Source organism: Acomys minous, assembly GCF_964271855.1.
Source record: "Acomys minous genome assembly, chromosome: 6".
In the NCBI taxonomy this organism is placed as follows: Eukaryota; Metazoa; Chordata; class Mammalia; order Rodentia; family Muridae; genus Acomys; species Acomys minous.
The window spans coordinates 67,790,988-67,817,090 of NC_140487.1; the positions used below are offsets into that span (position 1 = coordinate 67,790,988).

Consider the following 26,103-nt stretch of genomic DNA (forward strand, 5'->3'; position numbering starts at 1 on the left):
AGCCAAACCCATGGCCATTAATTATGTTACTTGAAGAGTATATAAAATTGTAAAGAGTAGAAAATGCATCCCTGAAGGAAACAGAAACCACAACTGGTAACTCTTAACATTGTAGCAGATGCCGTTATTTTTCTGTTAGCTCTCTTCATGAGCTCTTTGCAAGTGTACTGCAGAGACCAAGCAAGTGGGCTTCAAAACTGCTGATAGAGGATGCCACTTACCACTCATATTCAAATGAGATAAGGACTAAAATGAGTTTTGTTTTTAACAATTAAATACCGTGGGGCAGAGGCTGGCAAGTAGACTAGGAGGAGGCAGGAGAGGAAACTGATTATCGGTTATATAGGCATGACAAAAGAACTGAAGCTTAGTGCAAACTTGAGTAATAGTGGTTTTTAAACCAAATTTTCAGCACATTTTGTAACTGGAGAGAAAAAAGCTAATGAAAAGAGTGAGGTTAGAGATAGTAAGTAGAGAACTTGAAAATGATGCTTTGCAGGGGCTACAACAAGCTAAAGGTAGAGATATAGCTCTTTATACACTGCATGATATTGGGCAAATATCTTAACACTGTGGCTAATATAAATTTTCAAGACAGTTTCTCTGTGTAGCTCTGGCTGTCCTGGAATTTTCTTTGTAGACGAGGCTGGCCTTGAACTCACAGATCCACCTGCCTCTGCCTCCCTGAGTGCTGGGATTACAAGTGTGAGCCACCGAGCCTGGCTATGGGGCCCATTCTTATTCAAACTATCACATACTGAAAAAAGTTCATAGAAGCCAACCAGTCATTGCAGTATGCACTTTAGTCTTGTCACTGAGAGCTAAAGACACTAGAGGATCAGGAGTTGGAGGCTAGCCTGTGACACATGACACCCTGGAGAGAGAAGGAGAAAGAGGAGAATGGATGAACTTAGAAATCACAGCTGGTGCTACTGTACAGGGGTCCATAGATGACAAAGGTATTACCAGAATTTCTTTGTTTGTTTCTTCTGTGATGCTGAGTCATAGGGGTGAGAGACAAGGGACAAGAAGAGACTGGGAAACAGTTGAAATCATTTTAGAATGCTAGAGTATCCTATTTAAACTAGATCAAGTAGAATGATCAACAGGGAGCATTAAAAACACGCACGAAATTGGAAAGTATAATTGGGACTGGCGGTAGTCTCTAAGAGTGGAGAAAGCCACATTTGGCCAGTCTATAGGTATGAGGAGTTTCAGAGCTAGGATAGTAAAATAAAGGGATATAACCTTTCACCCATGGATCCTTCTTCTAGAAAGTCCTTTGCTTTTCCACATGCCTGTCTGTTCCTCACAGCCCCGCCTCAGATCTCTTCAGTTGCTTCACCAGTGCCAAGTCCTAGTGTCAGTTCTTTTGCGCCATGGTTACCAATTCTCACAGATCTAGAAGCTGGAAGGAAACCCAGTATCGGGATTGCTAAATCATCTTAGTCTTAATGTGTATAAATAAAAGTCTTGTCAATACTACCACTTTTAAATGATAGTAAATTAGCAACAAACTGATCTAGCTCTCTTTTAAACTGTTACTATTTTTCATATCTCCACATCTCACAATGGGTTTGTAAGCTCTCAAAACCACAGAAAGTTGGTGAAACCACCAAGGTTTTTATGTGTTAAAGGTTTTATATAATACACTGAACATGGTAGAAATGTAACCGTAAAGAATTCATTCTTTAATCAATAAGCAAAATGGTGCCTATTTGCAGCTAACCTTTTTAGAGACATTTGGGGCCATTCAGTACCTCACTCTTAGGTTAAACTGAGTAAACTAATCCAGGTTCTGCAGACTAGGATCTAAATTTCATGGCATATAGAATTCCCACTACTACCAGCACTACTGTAAAAGCTCTGTTGTCAACAATGGAGACCAATTTAAACAAAATCCTTATTTGAGCTATTTTGATCTGCCTTCGTTTTTAATGTTTCTTGTACATCCACGTTTTTATGATAGTATTCAGTATAACTTTCATTTTACATTTTTATTATATGTAAATAGGTTTCATGTTTTAAGTTTCATAATTGTTTGGTAACTGCATACAACTTCATTAAATTGATACACCATAACCATAAAGTGTCAAAATGCCGATCATAGGGAAATAATTATTTCTGATTTTTTTGGTATGATGGATAATGCTGCACTAAACATCTTTGTGCATATCATTTTTTTTCTTCTGAATTATTTCCTTAGGAAAAATTCCCAGAAGTGGAATTACAGGACCAAAGGGTATGGACATTTTTATGGCTCTTAATATGTGCCAGTAGAGTTTTCTTTAAGGATTGACGAAGCCACTGAGTGGGCTGAAATGGATTTCAGCATTAGATCAGGACTAATAATCCTTTCACGTAGGTCTAGGTTGTCACATGCTTCAGACTTTATACTGTTTGTCATGTACACTAGCTAATTTAATAGTCTTTGTTTTGTGACATAATTATAAGACAGGTATTGTTTTGAATTAACCCTTCTGCTAATGCATAGTGAAAATTTATTGTGATACATTTTTTACTGTGTGCTTTGAATAAACATGCTTTACCGTTTGTTTGTAGGATTTGATTAGAGACCAGGGGTTTCGTAGTGATGGAGGTAAGTAGTGATTTTAGAGTTTTGTTTTGTTTTTTCAGGCAAAAATGCAATTGCTTTGCTGCTTGTTCCTTTTATGGTTGCTTTTTCATGAAACAGACACAGAGAAAAATGGGCAGAGAAAGCCAAATGGGTTTTTGTTTTGTTTTTATAGTAATCGTTTGCTGGTAGCAGAATTTAAAATTATCCATAACAAGTAGAGAAAATGAGAAGACATAAAGAGCGTCTTCATGTACCGCCTACTGAGCAGAGATCCTTAGCTGTTTCATCCACTTTTAATTTCTGCTGCCTCCAAAGCTGAAGTCCCTAAATTTCTTTGTACCTACACCAAAGATAGAGCTTAGAATCACATTAAATCATTCTTTGAGATTGCCTGCCACATCTCTTCAATTTGTTAGACTTTATGAAACATTTCCTGTCAACTTTCTGGACCTATTTGAAATACACGTTTATATCATGGAATGGACCCATAATGGAAAAATTCACTTACTCCCTTAGTGGTATGTTAAAAAATTATATCCAAATGAGAGGTTATATTAAGACTTTTTACAGAATTTCCATCTAGCCTTTCCTCTAGTAAAGATAATATTGTTTAAGAAAATGTTCTGAGCCAAGTATGATAGCACATACCTGTGCTTCCAGCTGAAGCAGGAGGGGCATGAGTTTGAGGCTAGCCTAGTCTACATAGCGTGACTCAATGAAAATCAAAGCAGGAGAACTCTGTAATAATGTATTCCATATGTTTCCTAAGAGAGGGCATTTGAGACTGTCCTGACATTTTCTTGCAAGAGCTCTTCTGTGCTTGCCTTCTCAGCTGCCTAAACTGCACATCATGCCTAGAGCTGGCTTCTTCAAATAGGTCCAAGCCCAGACTCTATTTTATTCTAATAAACACTGTAAACCACATACCCCTGTGAAGATACCAAATATCAAGCCTGAATTGTACTTAATATTAACTGTATCACATGGTTATTCAGGAATTTTTGTTGTTTGTTATGCTGTGAGCCTGCCAATTAATGTTGCTGCCAGTTTGACTTTCATATGTCTTAGTAGCTGTGGCTGCTGATAATTTTGCCAAATACATCCAGCATTTAAATGTTTCCATCATGTTAGCATCACAGTTAACTCAGTAGTAAACAGCCTGCTTAGTACCTAACATCAAGTGGCATTTCTTATCCTTGTTATGAGTCACTTTCTAAAAAATTCATTGGGGTTTTTGTGAAAATATAAGCAGATTTTTTTTTAACATCCAGAATTATTTTGTAAAGCAGGCTTCAGTGCATCTAATTTATTCCCCATGACTTCTTTCATTTCTTCTGTGTGTCTGTCTTCCTGTGTCTGCCTGCCCCTCTCTTTCTCTTCTAACAGCCCCCTTGAACCAGCTGATGCGCTGTCTTCGGAAATACCAATCCCGGACTCCCAGCCCCCTCCTACATTCTGTCCCCAGTGAAATAGTGTTTGATTTTGAGCCTGGCCCAGTGTTCAGAGGTAGTTGGGCTCTTCTTTCTTGTTTTCACCCAAGCAAACTAAATATAAAATACAGATTCTGTTTGTGCCTCACCTCACAGCGTGTGTTTGTAAGTGTGAGAGTTTTAAGTACGAAATTTCTGCTTGGCCTGGCTGGAATGCTCTGAATGTGCTTTTCACACATACTCACTACTGCAAGCTTTCTGTATGCTGCCTATTATAAATTTAAAAGCAAAAACAATGTGAGTTGGGATTTCCATCTTGCTTAGTGTTGTCTTATTCCTGCTTGGTCTTGATAATTTCTTAATTTCTGGGGGACATGGGCAGGATTCTTTTTACTTTAGTCCATTAACAGATGATAGCTTTGGTTAAGTAATGTTAATGTTGTTTAAGAAAATAAAAATGTAAATGGACACCCCTATGACACGGATCTTATGCTGAGCACAGTGGCTCCCATCTGTAGCCTCAGCACCGGGGAAGCAGAGGCAGGAAGGAATCACTGCAGGCTTTAGGTGAAGGACTTTTTATGAGACTTTCCCTAGTTTTTTGAGATTTTGTAATATTAGTAATTTTTTTGTTCTTTCTTTCTGCTAACTAACTGGAAGTTTACATATCAGAAAAGTTGCATTTTTGCTAAGGCTAGCTGACTCCACTTATAAGGCTCACTTGGCTTGTAAAATATTCATATATATCTGAAATATGGTTGAGATGCCGTAGACTTACTTGCTCACCTTTATAATAACAAGTTTTTTCAGAAAGTCTTGAAAACGCACTTAGTGGGGCTGGAGAAATGGCTCAACAGTTAAGAGCTCCTCCAAAGGCCTTAGGTTCAGTTCCCAACACCAATATAGCAGCTCACCACTGTGTATAACTCTAGCCCAGGAATTCTGACTCCTCACACAGATATACATGCAGGCAAAACAGCAATGCATATAAAATAAGTAAATATTTGTTTTAAAAAAAGAAAGTCTACTTAGCTTTTTATATTAACTTTTCAATAAAGGTAACAATCTATACTTAATAGAAAAAACTCTAGGATGCACTGGCACTGCCCAACATAGTTTGATATCTTATATAAATTTAGGGCTAATATAAGAGAAATATTTTAACAGTAAGGCCATTAAAAATGTTTCATTTCTGAATTTTACATGTTTTTGAGATAGTGAGGCTACTGAAATAATACAAAATATTGTTTTGTAGGCTTTTGCATTGATTTTGTTGTTTGGTTTTTGTTTTGTTAGTGTTTGTTTGTTTGTTTGTTTGTTTGAGACAGGGTCTCTGTGTTATGTGACTCTGGCTGTCCTGGAACTCTCTCTGTAGCCCAGGCTGGCCTCAGACTCACACAGATCTACCTGCCTCTGCCTGCCAAGTGCTAGGGTTAAAGGTGTGTGGCACCAGGCCTGTGCATTGGTTTCAATATTTAATTTTTTATCAAAGGCACAGGAACTTGGGGGTAAATTTTAGGAATTCTGCCTTGGTTTAGAGATTGTGTTTTTCTAGACTTGTTTATTATTATCTAACTTAAGGATCTTTAAATTGACACACAAACACACACAAAAAAAAAACTAAAAGAAATTACAATACTAAACACAAATATTACATCTTTTGGCCTACCCTTTGTAACAGGCCAGTATTTAAACATACACTGCATTTTAAAGTAAATCTTGATCTCCCCATTTTCTGCCCCTGTTAAGTGAACATACTTGCTCCTTCTTAATGTAGATCATTTCCCCTCTCTCTAACTTAGGATCAACCACAGGCTTGTCCGCCACCCCGCCTGCCTCATTGCCTGGCTCACTCACTAACGTGAAAGCCTTACAGAAATCTCCAGGACCTCAGCGGGAAAGGAAATCATCATCGTCCTCAGAAGACAGAAATCGAATGGTAAGGATATGTAATATGCTTTTCCTATAATCATGGCCAAATTTAATTGCACCATTTAGATGTACTTGAGCTGTATTAATAGTTTTTTTGCATAAAGTATATTCACACAAAACTGATTTTTGCTCTGGTTTTTGAGGCCATTTTGAAAGGGGAATAATGATGTTCTGTTTTCTAAAGTAAGGAGAATGAGATTAAGTATTTAGAAAGCATAATTAGGCGTATTTGTTCTAAAAGCTATTTCAGAATTCTATATTCAAAAATTAATTTTCTGCTACTTTACCTTACCAAAGTAACTAGTATGCTGTTTTCTCTTTCTTTCTTTCTTTCTTTCTTTCTTTCTTCCTTCCTTCCTTCCTTCCTTCCTTTCTCTCTCTTTTTCTTCCTTTCTCTCTCTCACTTTCTTTCTTTGATGACCAAAATCAGTTAAGTTTTATAAGGAAATCTAGCACCAACAATTATTCATGTTAACTTAAATTTTTAAAAACTTGAAGGCAAAACTAGCCACAAATATATAGTTGTTATCTTGACTCTCTAGGCAACCAAATAGTTAAAAAGCCATTTTATTTTTATTTTTAAAATAGCAATATATATTTCTACACATAATAAATTATTTTTATTCCAATTTTTTAATTAGCATTTTATTATTTTGTGTATATGGGTGCTCGACTGCATGTATAAGTATAACATGTCCATACCCAGTGGTGAAGGAGGCCAGGAAGTACAATGGATCCCTTGGAAGTAGAGTTACGGATGGTGGTGGGCCGCCACGTTGGTGTGGGACCCCAGCCTGGGTCCTCTGCAAGAGCAGCCACTGCCCATCACTTCTAAAACATCTCTCCAGCCCCAGTTATTTCTGTATTTCTGGTTTTGAGTAATTTTTCCATCCTCATTGACTTATTTTGTATTTTGTGTCATGATTATAACTATTGCTCCTTCAACATGGGTATTTTGTCTTTCTTTCTTTCTTTCTTTCTTTCTTCCTTTCTTTCTTTCTTTTAAGAAGATCTTGTTCTTTTCCTAACTTCCTGTCAGGCAGCTCAAATATTTAGCATGAAATATAAAGTTTTTCCTCTTTTGTTTGGCTTGGCTTGACTTTTGCACTATATTTTTCGAGAAAACGCTTGGTAGACGAGATTCAAGTGATGATTGGGAGATTCCCGATGGACAGATTACAGTGGGACAAAGAATTGGATCTGGGTCATTTGGAACTGTCTACAAGGGAAAGTGGCATGGTATGTATGTAATATAGTGCCATTGGTGCAAGTAGGATATATTTTTGTCTTTGTTTTTTAAAGAACTTTTATTCTAAAAAACCAAACCAAAGCTGAGTGTCGTGGCACATACTAAGAATTTAAAAATATCCCATCAGGGGCTGGAAAGATGGCTTGGAGATTAAGAGCACTGGCCACTCCTCCAAAGGTCCTGAGTTCAATTTCCAGCAACCATGTGGTGGCTCACAACCATCTGTAATGTGATCTGACTCCCTCTTCTGGCCTGCAAGTGTACATGCAGGCAGAGCACTGTATACATAATAATAAATAAATAAATCTTTAAAAAAATAACCCATCAGGCTGGGCAGTGGCAGTGCACACGTTTAATCCCAGCACTCAATAGGCAGAGGCAGGCAAATCTCTAAGTTGAAGGCTAGCCTGGTCCACAGAGCAAGTTCAAAACAGACAGGGCTATACAGAGAAGCCTATTTTAGGGTTGGGGCCGGGGGAACAGACATAATAACACGCTCCTGTGTTCCCAGGACTTAGGAGGTATAAGTATGAGAATTAATAGTTCGAGGGCATCCTTATCGATGTTGAAAGTTCAAGGCCAACTTAAGTGACGAGAGATTGTCTCAAAAACAAATATGAAGTTAAAGTATTCAGTTTACATCATTAAATGTCTTTCTTCAAGTGCAGAAGTCTTCCATAGACTTCGAACAGAAGTGAGGGAACATAAAAACTGACCTCATAGTAGCTGATGTTAGAACGTCACAGTAGTGATTCATAAAGATGAAGACCGTCAAGCTCTGAGTCGCAAAGGTAGCTTATTTTTATTTTAGAAGTGTTTCTTTTGATAATTTTATGGATATTACAAATCACAAATAAATATAAAAAGTGTTGGCCTAAGAATTCTAAGAATTACAAATTCAAAAGGTAGAAATCATGACTTACCTTCTTAATGAACCTAGATTTTCTTTTTAGTTGATCATGTGTAGGCTGTGATTTATAATCCTGCTTATTCCCTCTTGCTAGTGGGGAAATATGTAAGTTTGGCAGTGGGTACACTGAGCCTAAGCAGGTAATTAGACAGCAGTGACAGGTTGCTATTTGGGAAAGTATACTCACCAGAGGTAGAGTAATAATGAAAAATGAAAGTAAATTTGAGTACTCACTAGTGGGAGGTTCTATTAACACATCTATGTATGGTTATATAAGAGTCAAAACTACATAAGGAACCTACATTGATTTGGAAAGGTGTCTAATAAAAGTTGTTTGAAGCAACAATACCTTCATATTAATGATCTTCATAAAAATACATTTAACAGTATAAAACTGCTATCAGAATCTCTTACAGACTTATTATTTCGTATGTGTTGTAAGTCATTAAGTATTTATACTGCGTGCATTTATAAGCTTAGTAGGATATATACATGCATACATACATTTAGAAATATGTGCAGGCATGCATATGTACATCCGTACATACATAATCCATTACAAGGGTAATTTCCGAGCGCCGTGCTTTCCCGAAACATTTGAGTAATAAGCAGTATTGAGTGGTATAGCTGATAGAGTGAAAACTACATTACTTTAGTAGTTAAGAAAAATCAAGATTTATAGTGGTTCTATTAAAATGTCTATGAGTGTTCAGATCATTAAAACTTACCAAGTGAATACACTTGTGATTAATTAGTATAACTTTATTAGCATTCTAGAAGCTCTCCACATGCGGTCTTCATTCACTCACCCTGCAGAATTATCTAATATCCTGACTTCAGTAGAATATAAGGTGTAATCTTACGTGTGGCTCCCTTCTCTCAGCATCGTAAGATCCATTGATGATGTTGGGTGTGCTTGTGTGTCACTCATCCTCTGACTAGTATTCCATTGTGTGACTGCAACGTGATTTCCTCCATCTGCTCTATAATACACATTTCAGTACTTTCCACTTTGGTGCTATTCTGAGTGATACTGCTGTGTATATTCTTAGTATATGCCTTTTGAAGAACATATGTGTATAGTTTTACTGGCTGTATGCCTAGGAGAAAATGATGGAACTATACCATATGCATACTTACAGTTTTATATATACTCCCATCAGTGCTGCCAAGTGATTGCACCAGTTTACACATCCACTAGAAGTGTTTGTTAAATTTAAACTATGGTTCTAATTTTAATAATTTTCCAGTCAATATCGTAAGTAAGCCATAACTTTAAAGAAAAAAATTCAGACTTTTATTTTAAGCCAAGTTGCACTGAACCTGTTGTCCATGGTTTCAGCACTCACTTAGTAGGTAACACGTCAGCCAACATTGTTAAATGGTTAGGAGGAAGCTCTTGAGTACTTAGTTGCCTAAACTGTATTACCAGCTGGAAAGTGTTGGCTATATTTTAACATAAATATATTTTGGTTTAGTTTTTTTTTTTTTTTAGACAAGGTTTCTCTTTGTAGTCCTGGCTGTCCTGGACACGTTTTGTAGATCAGGCTGGTCTTGAACTCACAGAGATCATTCTGCCTCTGCCTCCCTAGTGCTGGGATTAAAGGCATGTGCCACTGCTCCCTGCTTAGCTTATATTTTGAAATAGTAGTATAAGAGTATCATTGTTAGTTGCTTTGTGTGAGATTGGAGGATATGTGTGCCCCAATACATATGTTTAAGAAAAAAAGAAGGAAAGCACAGTTTATTATTAGTTGTTAATTATAATTTATTTATAGTTTAATAATGATGGATTTTAATTGAAAATTAGAAAAAAGAATAAATTACAATTTGAGATTTTGTAATAACAATTTCTTTCAGGCGATGTGGCAGTAAAAATGTTGAATGTGACAGCACCCACACCTCAGCAGTTACAGGCCTTCAAAAATGAAGTAGGAGTCCTCAGGTGAGCGCAGGGGCCACGTTTGCCAGTGGTTTCCTTAAAGTGGAGGAGCATAATGTGTCTACTTGGAATTTTTGTTCATATTGTTTTCCTAATATCATTTGGTACTGGATCTAAAAGACAAGACTAAATTAATGGAAATTTTTTTAAATGTCTGATTGTGTATAATAATAGTTCCATTTAGGAAAGTAATACTTAAAATTGTATTTAGTTCTGGGCCCTAGGACTTGAGGAACATTGATAAATGAGAGTAAATCTAAGATAAGAAAACATATTGGGAAGGTTCTGGAGTTAGAATTTAGTGTAAGGGAAATGCTCAACAAAACTGAAATTTTAATCCAGAAAAGGCTATTGTATTCAAGAGACTGCTTCATTACTCTTATATTGCAGAGCAGAACAAGGAAGCTAGTTATTTGAGTAATATATTTCTAAACAGAGTTGGTTAGACTAGATAATTAGTTTAATCTTGTTCTGTTTCTGGTACTTTTTACTAAGAGCATCTTATTAGTAAACTGATTTGTTACTCATCGTCACATTTCTTTTTTTGTAGGAAAACACGACATGTGAACATCCTACTTTTCATGGGCTATTCTACAAAGCCACAGCTGGCTATCGTTACCCAGTGGTGTGAGGGCTCCAGCTTATATCACCATCTCCATATCATTGAGACGAAATTTGAGATGATCAAGCTTATAGATATTGCACGGCAGACTGCACAGGGCATGGAGTAAGTCCAGTTCTGTTAAATCTTTGTATATGACTTTTGAAAATCATTTATGCATACCTTAAAGGCCCTAATGATAACTCTTACGGGTTGCATATTAATTTTTATTGCAAGGATACTAACTACTAGATAGCACAAGGATATTTTTTTAAAAAGTGTTTGTCTAGTTAGCCTTTAAAGTATAGAAGAAATGAGGTATTTGATGAGAAGTTTGTAATTGCAGTGATGACTAGCAGTGGTGATTTATGTGAACAGTGGAAGCACAGAAGAGCAGGACCTCCTCCAAAAAAAGAAAAAGAAAACCCAGTACCAATTATAAAAGCCATTAAGAGTTAATAGAAAAATCTGTGACTAGCCGGATGTGGTGGCTCCCCTCTATAATCCCAGCACTCAGGGAGGCAGAGGCAGGTGGCTCTCTGTGAGTTTGAGGCCAGCCTGGTCTACAAAGTGAGTCTAGGACAGCCAAGGCTACACAGAGAAACCCTGTCTCAGAAAGAGAAAATCTGTGACTATTATTTGTTCTTTCCAAACATCTTCTCTTACAGCCTGCATTTTCTCCCATTAAGTGACCAGTTAATAAAATTTTAAATGAATATCTATATTATGATCCTTGTGTCAACTTGAAGTTGAAGCATCTATATCTACTGAATTTTGCTTTGTAACTCAATAACACATTATATGTGTTAAAATGAACTGTGGCCCAGTGTGGTAGTGCACACTTTTAATCCCAGCACTCAAAAGGCAGGCAATTCTCTGTGAGTTGCAGGATAGCCAAGACTACATAAAGAAACTGCATCTCAAAAAGCAGCAAAAAAAGAACTGGCTTAAGAAAAAAATTGCATAACACTCTTTATGTGGAATTAAACAGAAGGAAAAATTGAAGCCTTCAGAAGTAGTTTAGTAGTAGAGCATCATACACAAACCCTTTGGTTAATCCCCAGCACAAAACAAAAAGGAGAAAGCAAATTTTAAAAGTGCTTAGCTGAAGTCAGGCTTAGTAATGCGTGCCTTTAATCCCAGCATTCAAGAGGTAGAGGCAGACAGATCTCTGCGAATTGCAGAAGAACTAAATAAACTCTGTCTCACAAAAAACAAAATAAACAAACAAAAAAGTACTTAATTGAAAAACAATAAATTATAAATTTGGAAGTTCTATAAATCGTTTAAAGGCGTGTTTTAATTAGTATGTAAATTGCTTCTGTGTGAATGGATTGCTATGTCACTTAGTCTTTAAAATATTATAAAGTAGATATTTTAATTTCCCTTTTACAGGTAAGGAAACAGGCTTTTAGTGTAAGTAACATATTAGGTCACATATTTAACGAAGTTACTTTAAAACCTCTCATGCTACCTTTGAATTATCAAATTGGAGCAAAAGGATAAAAGTGAATATATGTCCTAACACCTACAACTCTTTTTTGTTTGTTTTTAAAGATTTATTTATTATGTATACAATGTTCTGCCTGCAGGCCAAAAGAGGGCACCAGATCTCATAGATAGTTGTGAGCCACCATGTGATTGCTGAGAATTGAACTCGGGACCTCTAGAAGAGCAGCCTCTCCAGCCCACACCTACAACTCTTATCTCAAGATCAGTTACAGGAAATAAATATGAAGCCAGGGCCCCAAACCATATATGGTTTTTCAACTTATCACCTGATCTCCTTCAAAACTAGGCAATAACTTACAAGCCTATGTCCAACCAACATGCTGTTACCACTTTAGTCAGTGTTCTGTTGCTAGGAAGAGACAGCATGGTCAAGACAACTCTTATAAAAGAAAGTGTTTGATTGGGAGCTTGCTTATAATTTCAGATGCTTAGTCCATTAGCATCACGGCAGGACACATGACATCAGGCATGGCACTGCAGAAGTAGTTGAGCTACATCTGTGGGCAGAGAGAAACAGCCTGGGCCTGGCATGGGTTTTTGAAACCTCAGTGCCCACCCCCAATGACACACTTCCTCTAAAAAGGTCGCACCTGCTCTGACAAGGCCACACCTCCTAATCCTTCTAGTCCTTTCAAATAGTGTTGCTCTCTGGTCACTAGGCATTCAAGTTTATGAGTGGATGCTTATTCAAACCACCACAGACACAGAGCAATTATCTTATTCAGTAACATCCGTAACTTCTCTACTGACAAAACAATCTCAGCCTTTCAACAAAGGGAGAATTTAATCTACCCAAATCTAAAACAGTGAATTAAAATCTTGAGAAAAATCCCTGGCAGAAACTGTCAACAAAGAAAAGAAAAGCTTATTTATTCTCTTTCTCCCCACTGGTCTCTGCCGCTTCTGCAGTGGGCTGAGCAGTCTTCTCGCTCAGCATCTCTGTATTTGCCCTTTCTTCTTTGGAATGCTTGTACCACAAATACTTTTATTTCTGTTGTCTGTTTTCAAATATATCCTTTTAAGATTGCCTTTCTGATCGCTGTATATAACTACAATGTCCACAGCCCATCTTACCACGTTCTATGTGCTGACAGATAAGTTCTCTGGGTAAGAGCAAGGGCTTTGTTTTGTTCATTGATTTATGGTTGATGTCTGGACTAGGTCCTGGACTATAGTGGATATTCAGTATCTTATCAGTCAAATGAAAAAAAGGAAGAAAGGCAAGCAGACAGACAGACAAGAGAAAACATAAATTCATAATTACACAAAACTGTGTGTTAGTTTACTGTCCAGAAGGAAGATCCAAATTCTGTTTATATCAAAATTCAAAAATTTTTAAGAAAAAAGAAATTTAAGTTTCTGATATGAAGAGGCAATAAAAACTAATATTTATGAGCTGGGTGTGATGGCACACACCTTTAATCCCAGCACTCGGGAGGCAGAGGAAGGTGGATCGATGCAAGTTTGAGGCCAGCCTGGTCTACATAGTGAGTCCAGGACAGCCAAGGCTACACAGAGAAACCCTGTCTCGGAAAAAAGAAAGAAAAGAAAAGAAAGAAAGAAAAATAAAGAATGAATTAGGTGATGTTTCCTATCACTGTACAGTTTGGGATTATCAGTTATCAGTGTACTCAAAAACACTGCTTACTTTTAAAAAATAGCCTTCTGGTACATGTATATAATCACTCTATCAGACTTGCCCTAGGTTTTCAAAGCTGAGAAAGCACTATTGTTTTAAGCAGAGTTGACTTTTTATTACCAGCTTAAAACTAATGAAGGAAAACACAGTGGTTTTCCTGTTTCTTTTTTTCCAGTTGAGATGGTAATTTGCCTCTGCTTTGTAGCAATATGTTCTGATTTCTAAAGTCCTTGACAGGTTGAAACTTTTTATTGAAGTGACTAAGTAGGTTTGAGGTTAAAGTGACAGATTTTCCCCTCTGTCTTTCAACCCCATTAAAACTACAAGAAGAAAATATTTTATAAAGAATAACCTAGTAAGAAGGATGGAGGGGGGATTAGACAACAGCAGTACTTTGAAAGTTGGAAAGCAGGTGAAGAATTGATGAGGGACTTCAGTAGAAAACAGAAACCTAAATCACTATTGCCAGTGGAAAAATGAAAACCATCTATTTACAACACAACTTCCAAGAGTCTATAGAGATTGGCTTCAGAAATGGGCAGTTCCTGCGATGGAGGAAGCTGTTCTGTTCATCCCTCCCCCAGCCGGTGCCTCTGAGCAACTAGCTGGAAGTTCTCTGGCAAGCAGGAAATGCTGTGTCTAGAACTTAGATGTCTTACCAAACAGTGAGATTGGGCGACTGTTCTTGCCAAATGATACTCAACAGTGCTGCCCATCCCTCAGCCTTGGGGGCAGGGTGTCAGGGATTAGACCTAGAGCTGATCCCTAGAGCGGAGTTCTGCCACCGAGATGCATCTAACCCAATCTCTTCTTGACTCCCAGAAGCTAGCAGCCAAACCTGGCTTTTCCTACAAGACAGTCTTAAGAGTCTTCTCTAGAGAATTTCACCAGACCAGGAAGAAGAAAGTGCAGGGATTCCTGTCTGTCTCATGTACAGTTCACAAACAATAAGCCAGACAATATACTGTCCCCACTTAGTCTAAGTAGGACACATTATCTCTGAATCACCACACATTGGAAGTCGATAGAAATGAAAGATCAGAACACACAGGGGTGGGCTGCATGGGGAGAAACAGATGCAACAATAGAAGAGAGTGCCACTCTCACCACGAGAAAATGCATTAGTTTCCTTGGGAGATTAAAAAAATAAATAAAAAGACTGCTAGGTGTTGTGGTGCGTGCCTTTAATCCCAGCACTGGGAAGGCAAAGACAGGTAGATCCCTGAGTTCAAGGCCAGCCTGGTCTACAGAGGGAGTTCCAGAAAAGCCAGGACTACACTGAGAAGCCCTATCTGTAAAACAAACAAATAAATAAATAAAAGACTTTTTCATTAAGCAAAATGCTTTGTAAAAAAAAAAAAAATTGTAGCTAGGCATGGTGTCACATGCTTCTGACCCCAGCACTCGAGAGACAGGCAAGAGGGTCATCTCCTCTACACTGGATATGCCAGACAAGCCAAAGCCTAGAGGTCGTTACCATTGAATATCAAAATGTTGTTTAAATGTTGATACTTGTAGCATCTTAGAAATTGGGTCCTTTTCAATTATTTTAACCTTTAGATGTTAATTTAAAATTTACAAGGAATTATATAGTTTGTTAGGACTCATTTGAACTGTTTTCAGCAAAACAAGTTTAAAACTATTATGCAAAATACTATTTTGCTGGTTGCAGGGGCACACAGTCTATAACCCTTAGCACTTGGGAGCTGGAGACAGGAAGCTCAGAGTTGGGATGGTTTGTTTTAATTTCAAAATAAGTTTATTATAAAGTAATAGAAAATCATTTGAAAAAATGAAAACACAAATACATGCATTTGATGGTTTAATGTGTGTTTTGTGTCCTTCATAATTTTGTATGTTTACACCACATAATGGTTTTGTTACTGTTTTGTAATGATAACGTCAGGATTTGCCTTCCTTTTTACTCTTTGCACATCATTGCTGGTTAATGAATAATACATTCTGGTCTCAGCTCTGTTGCGTACTATTTATTAATTGGCTCCCTCTTTTTATTAATGCCAAATATTTTGGTAGTGTTTCAATACAGTGTTTATGTATTAGCAATTATATATATATATATCAGACATTATTCTGTATATTTTATTTGTGCTTCCTCACTCTTCAATAACCAATATGGTTAATGTATATAGAAGTGCAGCCCTTTGAGCCTTGTATTGTTTCTCCAAAAATGCAATTTCACCAACCCCAGCCCTTAATGTTCTGGCAGCTCGCTTCATTTACTCATCCTCTCTCCAAGTCCCTGCCATAGCTGTCCTCAGGCCCCCAGACCTATCATCTAACGGTCTTGCTTACCATTTCATGAAGGAAGTGGTGGTGTGCATTACATTCCTGGCCTGGGCCGTAGACTGAGACTTTGCCTTTTAAAAAGAAAAAAAAAGTGAGGGCTGGAGAGATGGCTCAGAGGGTAGGAGCACTGGCTGCTCTTCCAGGTGTCCTGAGTTCAATTCCCACATGGTAGCTCATACCCATCTATGATGTGATCTGGTGCCCTCTTCTGGCCTGCAGGTGTACATGCAATCAGAACACTGGGTACATAATAATAAATAAATAATAAATCTTTTTTTTTTTTTTAAGTTTAAAAAAAAGAAAGAAAGCAAAGTTCCTTCAGCTTCTGTGCTGCTAGATCCAGTGGTTACATCCTTTGTCCTCAGCTTACTGTGATCTGTTAGAAGCCTAGGCTGCGGCTGCTCCCACTCTTCCTGGAGAAGGTTCTTTGTTCTCTGCTTAGTCATATTCTTAATCTCTTGCTAGTCCAACTTTGCTCAGAGTAGCACCTCCCTGGGAACCCTTAGAAATGCTGAAATGTAGGCACTACCTCAGATCTTCTGAAGTGAATTTCCGTTTTTAACATGATCTACAAATGATTCACAAGCGAAAAGAGGTTGACGAAATCTACATCAAAGCATAGTCTTCTCACAGGGCATGGTGGCATACCCCTTTAATTCCAGCACTGGGAGGCAGACGGATCTTCGTGAGTTCGAGCCCAGCCTGGTCTACAAAGTGCATCCAGGACAGCCAGGGCTACACAGAGAAACCCTGGTGGGGGGGCAGGATGCACAGTCTTCTGGTTGTCCTATTGGTAGCTGATCCTCAGCCGGGTCATCGTCTACCCTTCTGGGATCTCAGTTGGTTTCATGGTATGAAAAAAAATAATAACTTTAAAATCAGTTCTATACCAACCTCCAGCTTCTTCATTTCATTTGTACGTAAGACTCAGCACACTGTGTGCTCAGTGTGTCTGCTTGACTGTCTGCTGGCTCTCCTGCTCAGTGGCTCTACCGCGCAGCTGCTGCTCTTTGCTCTAGCCTGTGCATCAGCACTGCTCTTCTTTCAGCTGCCTATCTCAGGTGCTACCCAGGGATCCTCGAGCCCTCTCCTTCCTTCATGCCACACAGCTAATTTATCCACAACTCTCTTTGTATCTTTTATGTTGTTGCATTATTTCTTATTTATTTATTTTTGATGAGGCAGGGCCTCTTGCATAATCCTGGCTGCCCTGATACTCACTATCTGGACCAGTCTAGCCTTGAACACACAGCGATCTGCCTGCCCCCCTCAGTCCCCAGACTGCTCGGATTAAAGGTGTGCACTGCCACACCCAGCACTCATTGCATCTATTTTTAAAGCATACCCAGAGCTTATGACTTCTTGTCACTTATTTAGGTTATCAGCCTCTTCAAGCTCTCATTCTCAAACCTGAGTTATCTCCCATCTCCCTGCCTCCACACTTGAGTACCTCAATTTAGTTTCAACACAACAGCTTGTTTGGCCCTGTTAAGACAGATCGAGTTGTTAATTCTTAGTGTCCATATTTTACCCATAATGAAAACTGAAGTTCTGTGCAAGAAGAATAAAGTTTCTACAACTAGGCCTTTCTCAGTGTGTCTCCACAGCTACGCCCCACTCACTCCCTTCCCAGAGCTGTTTTGTTACTGCGCAGGTCATCTGTGCGTTCCCTCCAGTGGACGCTGCCATGCTTTGCCTCCGTGATGATCTGTGTGTATGGCAGTCCTACATCTGCCGTAGGGCTCTGCCCTTTTTTCCTTGCCCTTGGTATAGTTTCTCCTCTTAATGATGTACACTAGCTTACCTCCTCAGAGTCTTTACTCAAAATATCCTTAGCCTAAAATTACAGCCCCTGCAGCTCAGCATTGCCTGAGGCTCCGCCATACACCTGGCTCAGTTAACAGTGTGTGGTACACTATGTATCTTGCTGATTTATCTTTTATTTTCCATTTTCTGCACTAGTGCTAAGGAGACCTAGCTTTATCTCCAAGGCTAGTTGCTGGTTAGCACATTGTAAGTTTTCATTAAACATATAAGTAAGTCAGGCGGGGTGACACACGCCTGTAATTCCACCTCTCAGGGAGGCAGACACAGGCCGATCTCTGAGTTCGAGGCCAGCCTGGTCAACAAAGTGAGTTCCAGGACAGCCAGGGCTGTTACACAGAGAAACCTTGTCTTGGAAGGAAAAAAAAAAAAAGAATACATCAAAATAAACATCATTTCTGTGTTACAGATTAATAGTTGAAAGTTAGATTATAAATGTCCCTCAGGTGAGTGACTCAGATGAGGTTTAAACCAAATCTGAGTGCTCAGACCCTTTCCTCTTCACATGTCTCCTTGGTCATTTCACTTATGCTCTTTAGTTTCCTCTCTGCAAAGATAGAATTCTTGTCCCTTCACCTGCCTAACAAAGGAACATAAAAGTTACGCAACTAGATTATATAAAAATATTCTGGCCGAGCATGGTGGCACATGCCTTTCATCCCAGCACTCGGGAGGCAGAGGCAGGCAGATAGCTGTGAGTTCAAGGCCAGCCTGGTCTACAAAGTGAGTCTAGGACAGCCATGGCTACACAGAGAAGCCCTGTCTCGAAAAACCAAAAGCAAAGCAAAACAAAATTTCTAGCTCTAGTGCTAGTTCTTCATTTTCTTATAAAAACGTATCATGTAGGTCTTTGGTCCACTTCTGATGGCTTGTGTCTGAGGTAGCAGTTGAGGCCCTTCTCTTTTTCCCCATGTGGCAGCATGTGTTGCAAAGACCATCCTTTCCCCCAGTTAGTTCCCGTGTTTATAATTAGTATGCCTCTGGTTATGATTCAGATGGTGGGTGTTTGATACAGATTACAAAATGAAAGAATAGTATGCTTTTTGCTTTCCCACCAATATTATGGAAACATATATATATACTTATATTTGTGTGTGAGTGTATATATGTATATTGTTCAGGCTGGGGTTCTACTTATTAGAAGTTACTAAAGTATTTTCTAACTGGGCATTTACTGCTCTCTCTAATGCATGTCCCAATAGGAACTGAAAGAGATACAAAAGTATCATATTGGTGCATTAGAAAATGGTTAATCCACTTCAAAGAAATGTTCATTTTGTGTCATCTAACACTTAATGGTTTAGTTTTTTAAAATTTAGTTGGAGATTTCAACTTTTACAATAAGACCACAGTAATCAAGACAGTGTGGCATTTGTGTAACTATACACACAGAAATCATTGTGGAACAATAGGAACCTTAGGTACAGCTCTAATTTACATATTCTCTTGTTTTGATTTTCCTTAACCAAGGTACTAATGCAATTCATGAAGACAGTTCTTCAGCAAACGTTGCTATAATAGCTAGATATTCACAGGGGAAAACTAAAGCATTATCTATTAGATGGCACAGAACAAACATTTCTTTGAAGTGGATTAAAGACAAAATCTAATATTTTAAGTAATGAAGGAGAAAATCCTTGTAGTATAAAGATAAGCACTGATTTCTTAGAACACAAAAGATAAGGGAAATAAAGAAAATAAATGGTTTGAAGTACATCAAATTTAAAATTAGTTTTCCTCCAAAGAGACTGTTAAAAAAACAAAAATAGGGAGAATGGGAGCATACAAGGGATGGGATAACAATTCAGATGTAATATGAATAAATTAATAAAATATATTTTTAAAAATGTGCCTGGGGATATATAACTCATTGATAGGGCACTGCCTAGCCTGCATGAGTTCCTGGGATCAATCTCCAGTATGGCAGGAAAAGAGATGAACTCAAGAAAAGGAAAAGACAAGTCTTAAAGGAAATGTTTGAAAATATATCTGGCCAGTCGTGGTGGCACATGCCTTTAATATCAGCACTTGGGAGGCAGATCACTGTGAGTTCAAGGCCAGCCTGGTCTACAAAGTGAGTCTAGGACAGCCAAGGCTACACAGAGAAACCCTGTCTCGAACCACCCAGTCTCCCCCCCCCCCAAAAAAGAAAGAAGAACAAAAAACAAAATAGCTATTTTCCCTTTTAAGGAATTTATTGAGATGACTCACCAGCTAAGAGCACTGGCTGTACTTGGAGAAACCTGAGTTCAACTCCCAGCACTCATGGTGGCTCACAACCATCTTTAACTCCAGTGTCGGTGGCTCTGATGCCCCCTTCTTGCCTCTGCAATCATAAGGCAGCAACATGGTGCACAGAAATACATTATGTACATAACTCTCACACACATTTAGAATTTACTGTGTTTTTGATATGTAAACCATAATGCACCAACTTTAAGTGTTTAATGACTAGCCAAATCAAGATAAAGAACACCCTCAAAGGGCTTTGCCTAGGCAGGCAAGATGGGACAGTGGGTAAAGCAGCCTGCAGCCGAGCCTGACAGTTGGCATCCATTCTTCATGACCTACGTTGTGAAGGAAGAGAGCCAGCTACCCCTAGTTCTCCTCTGACTGCTGCACAGCCATGGGGTACACATACCTACCAAAAATAAATAAAGGCACTAAAAGTTTAAGAAGGCGTTTCTTCATTCTTACAATTAATATATACCCTTAGACTTAGGTAACTACTGAAAATGTTTTTTCAGTATGGCTTAGTTTTTGCCTTTACTTGAATTTAAAGAGGTACTTATTTACTTTTGCTCAGCCTAAGGACTATGACATCCACATACTGGATGCGTGTATGGTATGAATATACCATTATTTGTCCACTTATTGGTTGGAATATGTGTTGGTTTTGTGTTTGAGCACTTATGTGTAAACCTTTGTTGTTGATTCCTGTCGTTGTTTCTTTTGGGTTAGGCAGAATTAGAGCTGCTAATATGCTAAATTTAACATTAGAAGAAATTATCACTGTTTCCCCAAATCTTACCGGTAAGGTATGAGTTTTTGCTGATCTTTGTCCTTGCCAAGACTGCAGGTTTGGAAGATGAGCATTCTAGTGGTGGTGTGCTAGCTCACTTTCTAATCTGAATGTGTCTTCTCCTGGTGTCATGGGTGTTAAATGTCCGCATGTACTTACTGGCCATTCATATAGTGCCTTTAAGAAAGTATTTTGTACCCCTACTTCTCCATCCTTTTTCTGGGGCAGGATCTCTATAATCCTGAGATAAACTTGAACTCTTGGTCCTCTTTCCTTGGCTTCTGAAGTGCAAGGATTACAAGTGCCATACATTCAGTTTCTGTGGCTCATTGAGTAATATGTTATTGCTATTATTTTATATATAGGTATTTTGCCTGCATGTATGTCTGTGTACCGTGTGTGTGCCTAGTGTTTGAGGAGGCCAGAAAAGGGTTTCAGATACCCTGGACTAGAGTTAACAGGTAGTTGTGGGTGCCTGGAACTAAACCCGGGTCCTCTGGAAGATCAGTTTTGTTTGTTTGTTTTTTAAAGATGTATTTATTTATTAGATATACAGTGCTCTGTCTGCATGTACACGTGCATGGCAGGAGAGGGTATCAGATCCCAATATAGATGTTTGTGAGCCAGCATGTGGTTGCTGGAATTGAACTCAGGACCTCTGGAAGATAGTCAGTCAGTGCTCTTTGGTCCCTACATTTTATTATTGACTTTAACAGTTCTTCATATACTTTGAAGACTTTGTAATCAGATATATTTTCTTTGTTTTGCCTTCCGAGTGCCAGGATTAAAGGTGTGTACCACACCCTTGGCTGTTGAAAAAAAAATTTTAAGGTTTATTTATTTATTTAATATATATAAGTGCTCTATCTCTGTATGTACACTTGCAGGCCAGAAGAGGTCATCAGATAACGTCATATATACATGGTTGTAAGCCACCATCTATATATGTGGGTGCTGGGAATTGAACTCGGGACCTCTGGAAGAGCAGACAGTGCTCTTAACCACTGAGCCATCTCTCCAGCCCTTTGTTTTTTGTGTTTCAAGGCTTTCTCAGTGTAGCTTTGGCTGTCCTGTAGACCAAGCTGGCCTCAAATTCAGGGGTCCACCTGGCTCTCCCTCCCAGTGCTGGGATTAAAGGCATGCACCACCATGCCAGGGGAAAGCAGCTATTTTTTTAAATAAAAATAAAAATAGAATTTAGGCTACTCTAAAGCACAAATGAGAAATACACAGACTACCCATTAGGAATTTAAATTGGGTTTTTTAATGGTTGGTTGGTTGGTTGGTTTTTGTTTGTTTGTTTGTTTGTTTTGTTTTTGTTTTTTTGTTTTTTTGGTTTTTTTTTTTTTTGAGACAAGGTCTCTCTGTGTTAGCCTTGGCTGTCCTGGAGTCACTTTGTAGACCAGGCTGGCCTCGAACTCGCAGCGATCCGCCTGCCTCTGCCTCCCAAGTGCTGGGATTACAGGCGTGCGCCACCACGCCCGGCTCTTAAATTGTTTTTTAAATAGTAAATTGTTGCTAACTGAGGTAACAGAATGTCATTCCCTTCAACCTTGTTCCCTTTCCACATTGATGTGATGGAAACAAGACTAAGCTGGCATTATGTCACCACTGTCACATCCATCAGTTCGGGCAGCTGCCAAACTCCACACAGAGCTAGGAGTCAGAGGACAGAGTCTCAGCTTCCTGCTGCTTTAAGTCTGATGAACATCTGTGGGATTGTGCAGTTAGGGGAAAGAAGACTTTAAGTGCAGGTGCCACAGCCGGCCAGAAATAGTTGGAAAATAAAATACTAACAAACTTAAATGAGCCACTAGCGGCTAGACTGGTTTGTCAGCCGGGTGGTGTACCCTAGTATTTTAGTCTCTTCAAAGCATTTGAGTGGTGTCTTTCATGGTATTCTTAAAGAAGGGAAACACAAGCAGCTGAGTGTAATTGTGTCAAGATTGAATGAATGGTGTGTACCTGAGGATAGCAACCTAAGGAGATTTCTGACTATATTCTTCTTAAATATGATGAACCTTTTTACCTTTTATTTTTATTTTATATATATATAGGTAATTTGTCTACATGTATGTATATAAGTGTAACACATGTGTGCAGTGCCTGCAGAGGCCAGAAGAGGGTGGTGGATCCTCTGGAACTGGAGCCCACAGGTGCTTATGAGCCTCTCTGTGGTACTGAGAATCAAACCCAAGTTTCTTGGAAGAGCAACCACCCTCAGCCTTCTCTTTGGCCCGTATGATGAGCTTTCTTAAAAGTAACTGATAGAGCTGGGCGGTGGTGGCACACGCCTTTGATCCCAAGAGGCAGAGGCAGTTGGATCTCTGTGAGTTCAAGGTCAACCTGGTCTACAAGAGCAAGTTCCAGGACAGCCAGGGCTACACAGAGAAACCATGTCTCCAAAAATAAAAACAAAACAATAAAAGGAACTGATAGCCAGGTTTGGCAACCAACCTATGCTTGTATTTTCAGCACTAAGAATATTGAGGCAGGAGAATCACCACAGGCTTGAGACCAACTTGAACTACATACTAAGTTCCTGGCCAGCCTGGGCTAATGGATGAACTACAGAAAAAGAATAACAATAAAAATAAAAAAGGAAGTAATTAGCATTCTGACCTTAAGGCTTTCTGTTTACCACCTAGCATGTTAGTGCACACCTGTAATCCCAGCACTAGGGAGATGAGGCAGGAGAATTATAAGTTCAAAGTCAGTTTAGGAAGTAAAATTGTGTCCCAGAATATGAATAAATAAAAAAACTGTTAAATGAAGTTTTTGGTTTGAGGTTTGGGGGTTTTGTTGTTGTTGCTTGTCTTGCAACAGTTTTTTGTTTGTTTGTTTTGTTTTTATACACTGTATCACAGGCAGAGCTAATATTTATCCTGGGTTGGCAGAGTTCTTACTGCCTCAGCCTTTCAAGTGCTAGGATTACAGACAGGGACCACCATGCCCAGCTGAAAACTAAATTTAATAAGTTAAAATTTTAGAGTATGTCTTAAAAACAAAATCCTATCTAGCTACAAAGAAGAGAATATACAAACATAGAATCAAGAAAGTATTTTATAGAAGCAAGTCAAGAAAAATTATTGTAGGGTTGTAATTAAATATAGTCTTACAGGATTCTTAGAATCAATGTGACTCTTGATTATAAATTTTATGCCTACCACAAGAGAGAATCCCAGTCTAGTTTGTGTTGGTCAGATCGAATCTAAAGCATCTTAATTGGGGCATCATCTGGTGCTCTCTAAAGAATGTTGAAAAGGTAAATCCTGTGTAAATTTTTGAAAGACAGAACAAAGACAAACTTTATCAAGTGCTTTTGCTGATGTATGAGTAGATTTGGTAAACACACATTTTCTCCAAGGGACGACACTAGCAGAAGAATCCTGTCAAGTGTGGTACTTATTTGATAGCACGCTTATTCTTTCCTAGTGTTAGCATATGTGCGTGTGTGCACGCGCGCACACACACACATACACACTGTACTGCTCTCCTAACATACTAAAAAGGTAGAAAGGAATGGTCACCAAGATAGCCCAGTAGGTAAAGGCATTTCTCACCAGGCTGACCACCTGAATTCAGTGCTCAGTACCAACATAGTGGAAGAAGAGAACTGACTTCCGTAAGCTGACTTTGAATTCCACACCTAACAATGGTGGGTGCACATATGCATGCACTAAATTAAAGAAATGTATTTAGAAAGTAGGAAGGAAATCCATTGTAATTATCCTAAATAGTGGATACACTTCAGTATTATGTCATAGTTTATTTAATGTTCTTCTCTTCTTTACTCCCAGCAACTATGTACTTACTTGACATCTTCCATTGTAATTACTCCAAGCTTAGTGAGTTATGTTTTAGCAGTCATTTGTATAGAACTGTTTAGTGCAGTAATTACTTTGAAATACTATATGATGTAGGTGTTGGGTGTGGCACTCGCCCCGTTTTGTTTTGTTTTGTTTTGTTTGGCTAGGCAAATAGAGTTCCTTTTCCTTCCAGTCCTCCATTATACAGTCCTGTTGTGCTCTTTTGCAGTTTTGGTTACAGAAAGGAAATACTAGATAAAAATTAGGAAAGCAGTTTGTACTGTAAGGGATTGAAGCAGCTGCTGCAGCTTTGGGCTCTGCTAGGTTTGCCGTAGGTCTCACTAACCAGTATGTCACTCATTAACAATCGGATGTATCTTGATCGATATCTATCAAGTTCCTGACCCTAAATTTTCTCTCTTCAACCCTTCAGTTAAACTTACTAGCTTTATTTTTACTGTGTTCGTTTTGATCAGAGTTTTGAAAGTGTTTAATGCCACCCATCAGGGAACACCTTTTTCTTCCCTTCTGTTCATCACGTCTTCATATTTTTGTATATACATCCCATGTATTATTGGGGTGATTGGGACCTATGGCCCCTCAACCCCTCCATGAGACAGTGCTGATGTAGACCAAATCTCATGCAGATGCTGTGCAGATAATCAGCACACAGAAGTCAGTGTTCACACAGATCTTCTGGTGTTTTGTTTTGTTTTGTTTTTGTTCCTTCTTCCTTGGTGGAGATGATGGAGATGTCCTGGTTATAGCTGAACACCAACAGTCATTCTCAGCACTTTGACCAGTTAGGAGTGTGCAGTAAGTTACCACTGGCCCTCAACACCTGACCAGAGCAGACAGCAGCACTTATCTTTGGCCATAAGCAGTTTAGAGTGTAGTTTAATGAGCACATCGTATCCGTTCAGAAGAACAACAGTAGCTTGCTGACTAGAAGGCCAATACTTTTGCTAGGTGTGGTTGCTTAAGCCTGTAATTCCACCTCTTGGGAAGTAGGGGCAAGATTGCTGGGAGTTCACGGCCAGTGTGAGCTGAAGAGTAAAGCCATGCCTCAAAAGAGAGAACGCTCTTGCTTTGCATTAGCTTCCGTGGCGACTTGAAGTCCTTCGCTCCATTCCAGCACTCGCACCACACCACCTCCTCCCCACCCCGCATTTACCCCAGATCTTCCCATCCTAAAAAAGGCCTTTATTGGCACGGGTTTATCTTCACCTGTTCTTATATTTTATGACATTGCAAAAATTACAAAGCAGGGTTAGCAAGATAGCAGTTAAGAATGCTTTGCTGGGCTGGTGGGATGGCTCAGCAATTAAGAGCACCAGCTGCTTTTCCA

The 26,103-nt window shown here is 38.8% G+C and overlaps 1 protein-coding gene across 3 annotated transcripts in view; it reads left to right on the top strand.

The window, feature by feature from the left end:
* The window catches only part of BRAF (B-Raf proto-oncogene, serine/threonine kinase), a 109,743-nt gene that overhangs the window by 65,534 nt on the left and 18,106 nt on the right, over nucleotides 1-26,103 (top strand). For 2 of the 3 annotated variants that reach the window (XM_084785217.1, XM_084785216.1), the window contains exons 9-14: nucleotides 2,207-2,242; nucleotides 2,563-2,599; nucleotides 5,811-5,947; nucleotides 7,062-7,179; nucleotides 9,960-10,044; nucleotides 10,592-10,768. In XM_084785217.1, the coding sequence (XP_084641343.1) occupies nucleotides 2,207-2,242; nucleotides 2,563-2,599; nucleotides 5,811-5,947; nucleotides 7,062-7,179; nucleotides 9,960-10,044; nucleotides 10,592-10,768 (590 nt within the window). The remainder of the gene's footprint in view (nucleotides 1-2,206; nucleotides 2,243-2,562; nucleotides 2,600-5,810; nucleotides 5,948-7,061; nucleotides 7,180-9,959; nucleotides 10,045-10,591; nucleotides 10,769-26,103) is intronic. The other variant, XM_084785218.1, reaches the window with a different exon arrangement.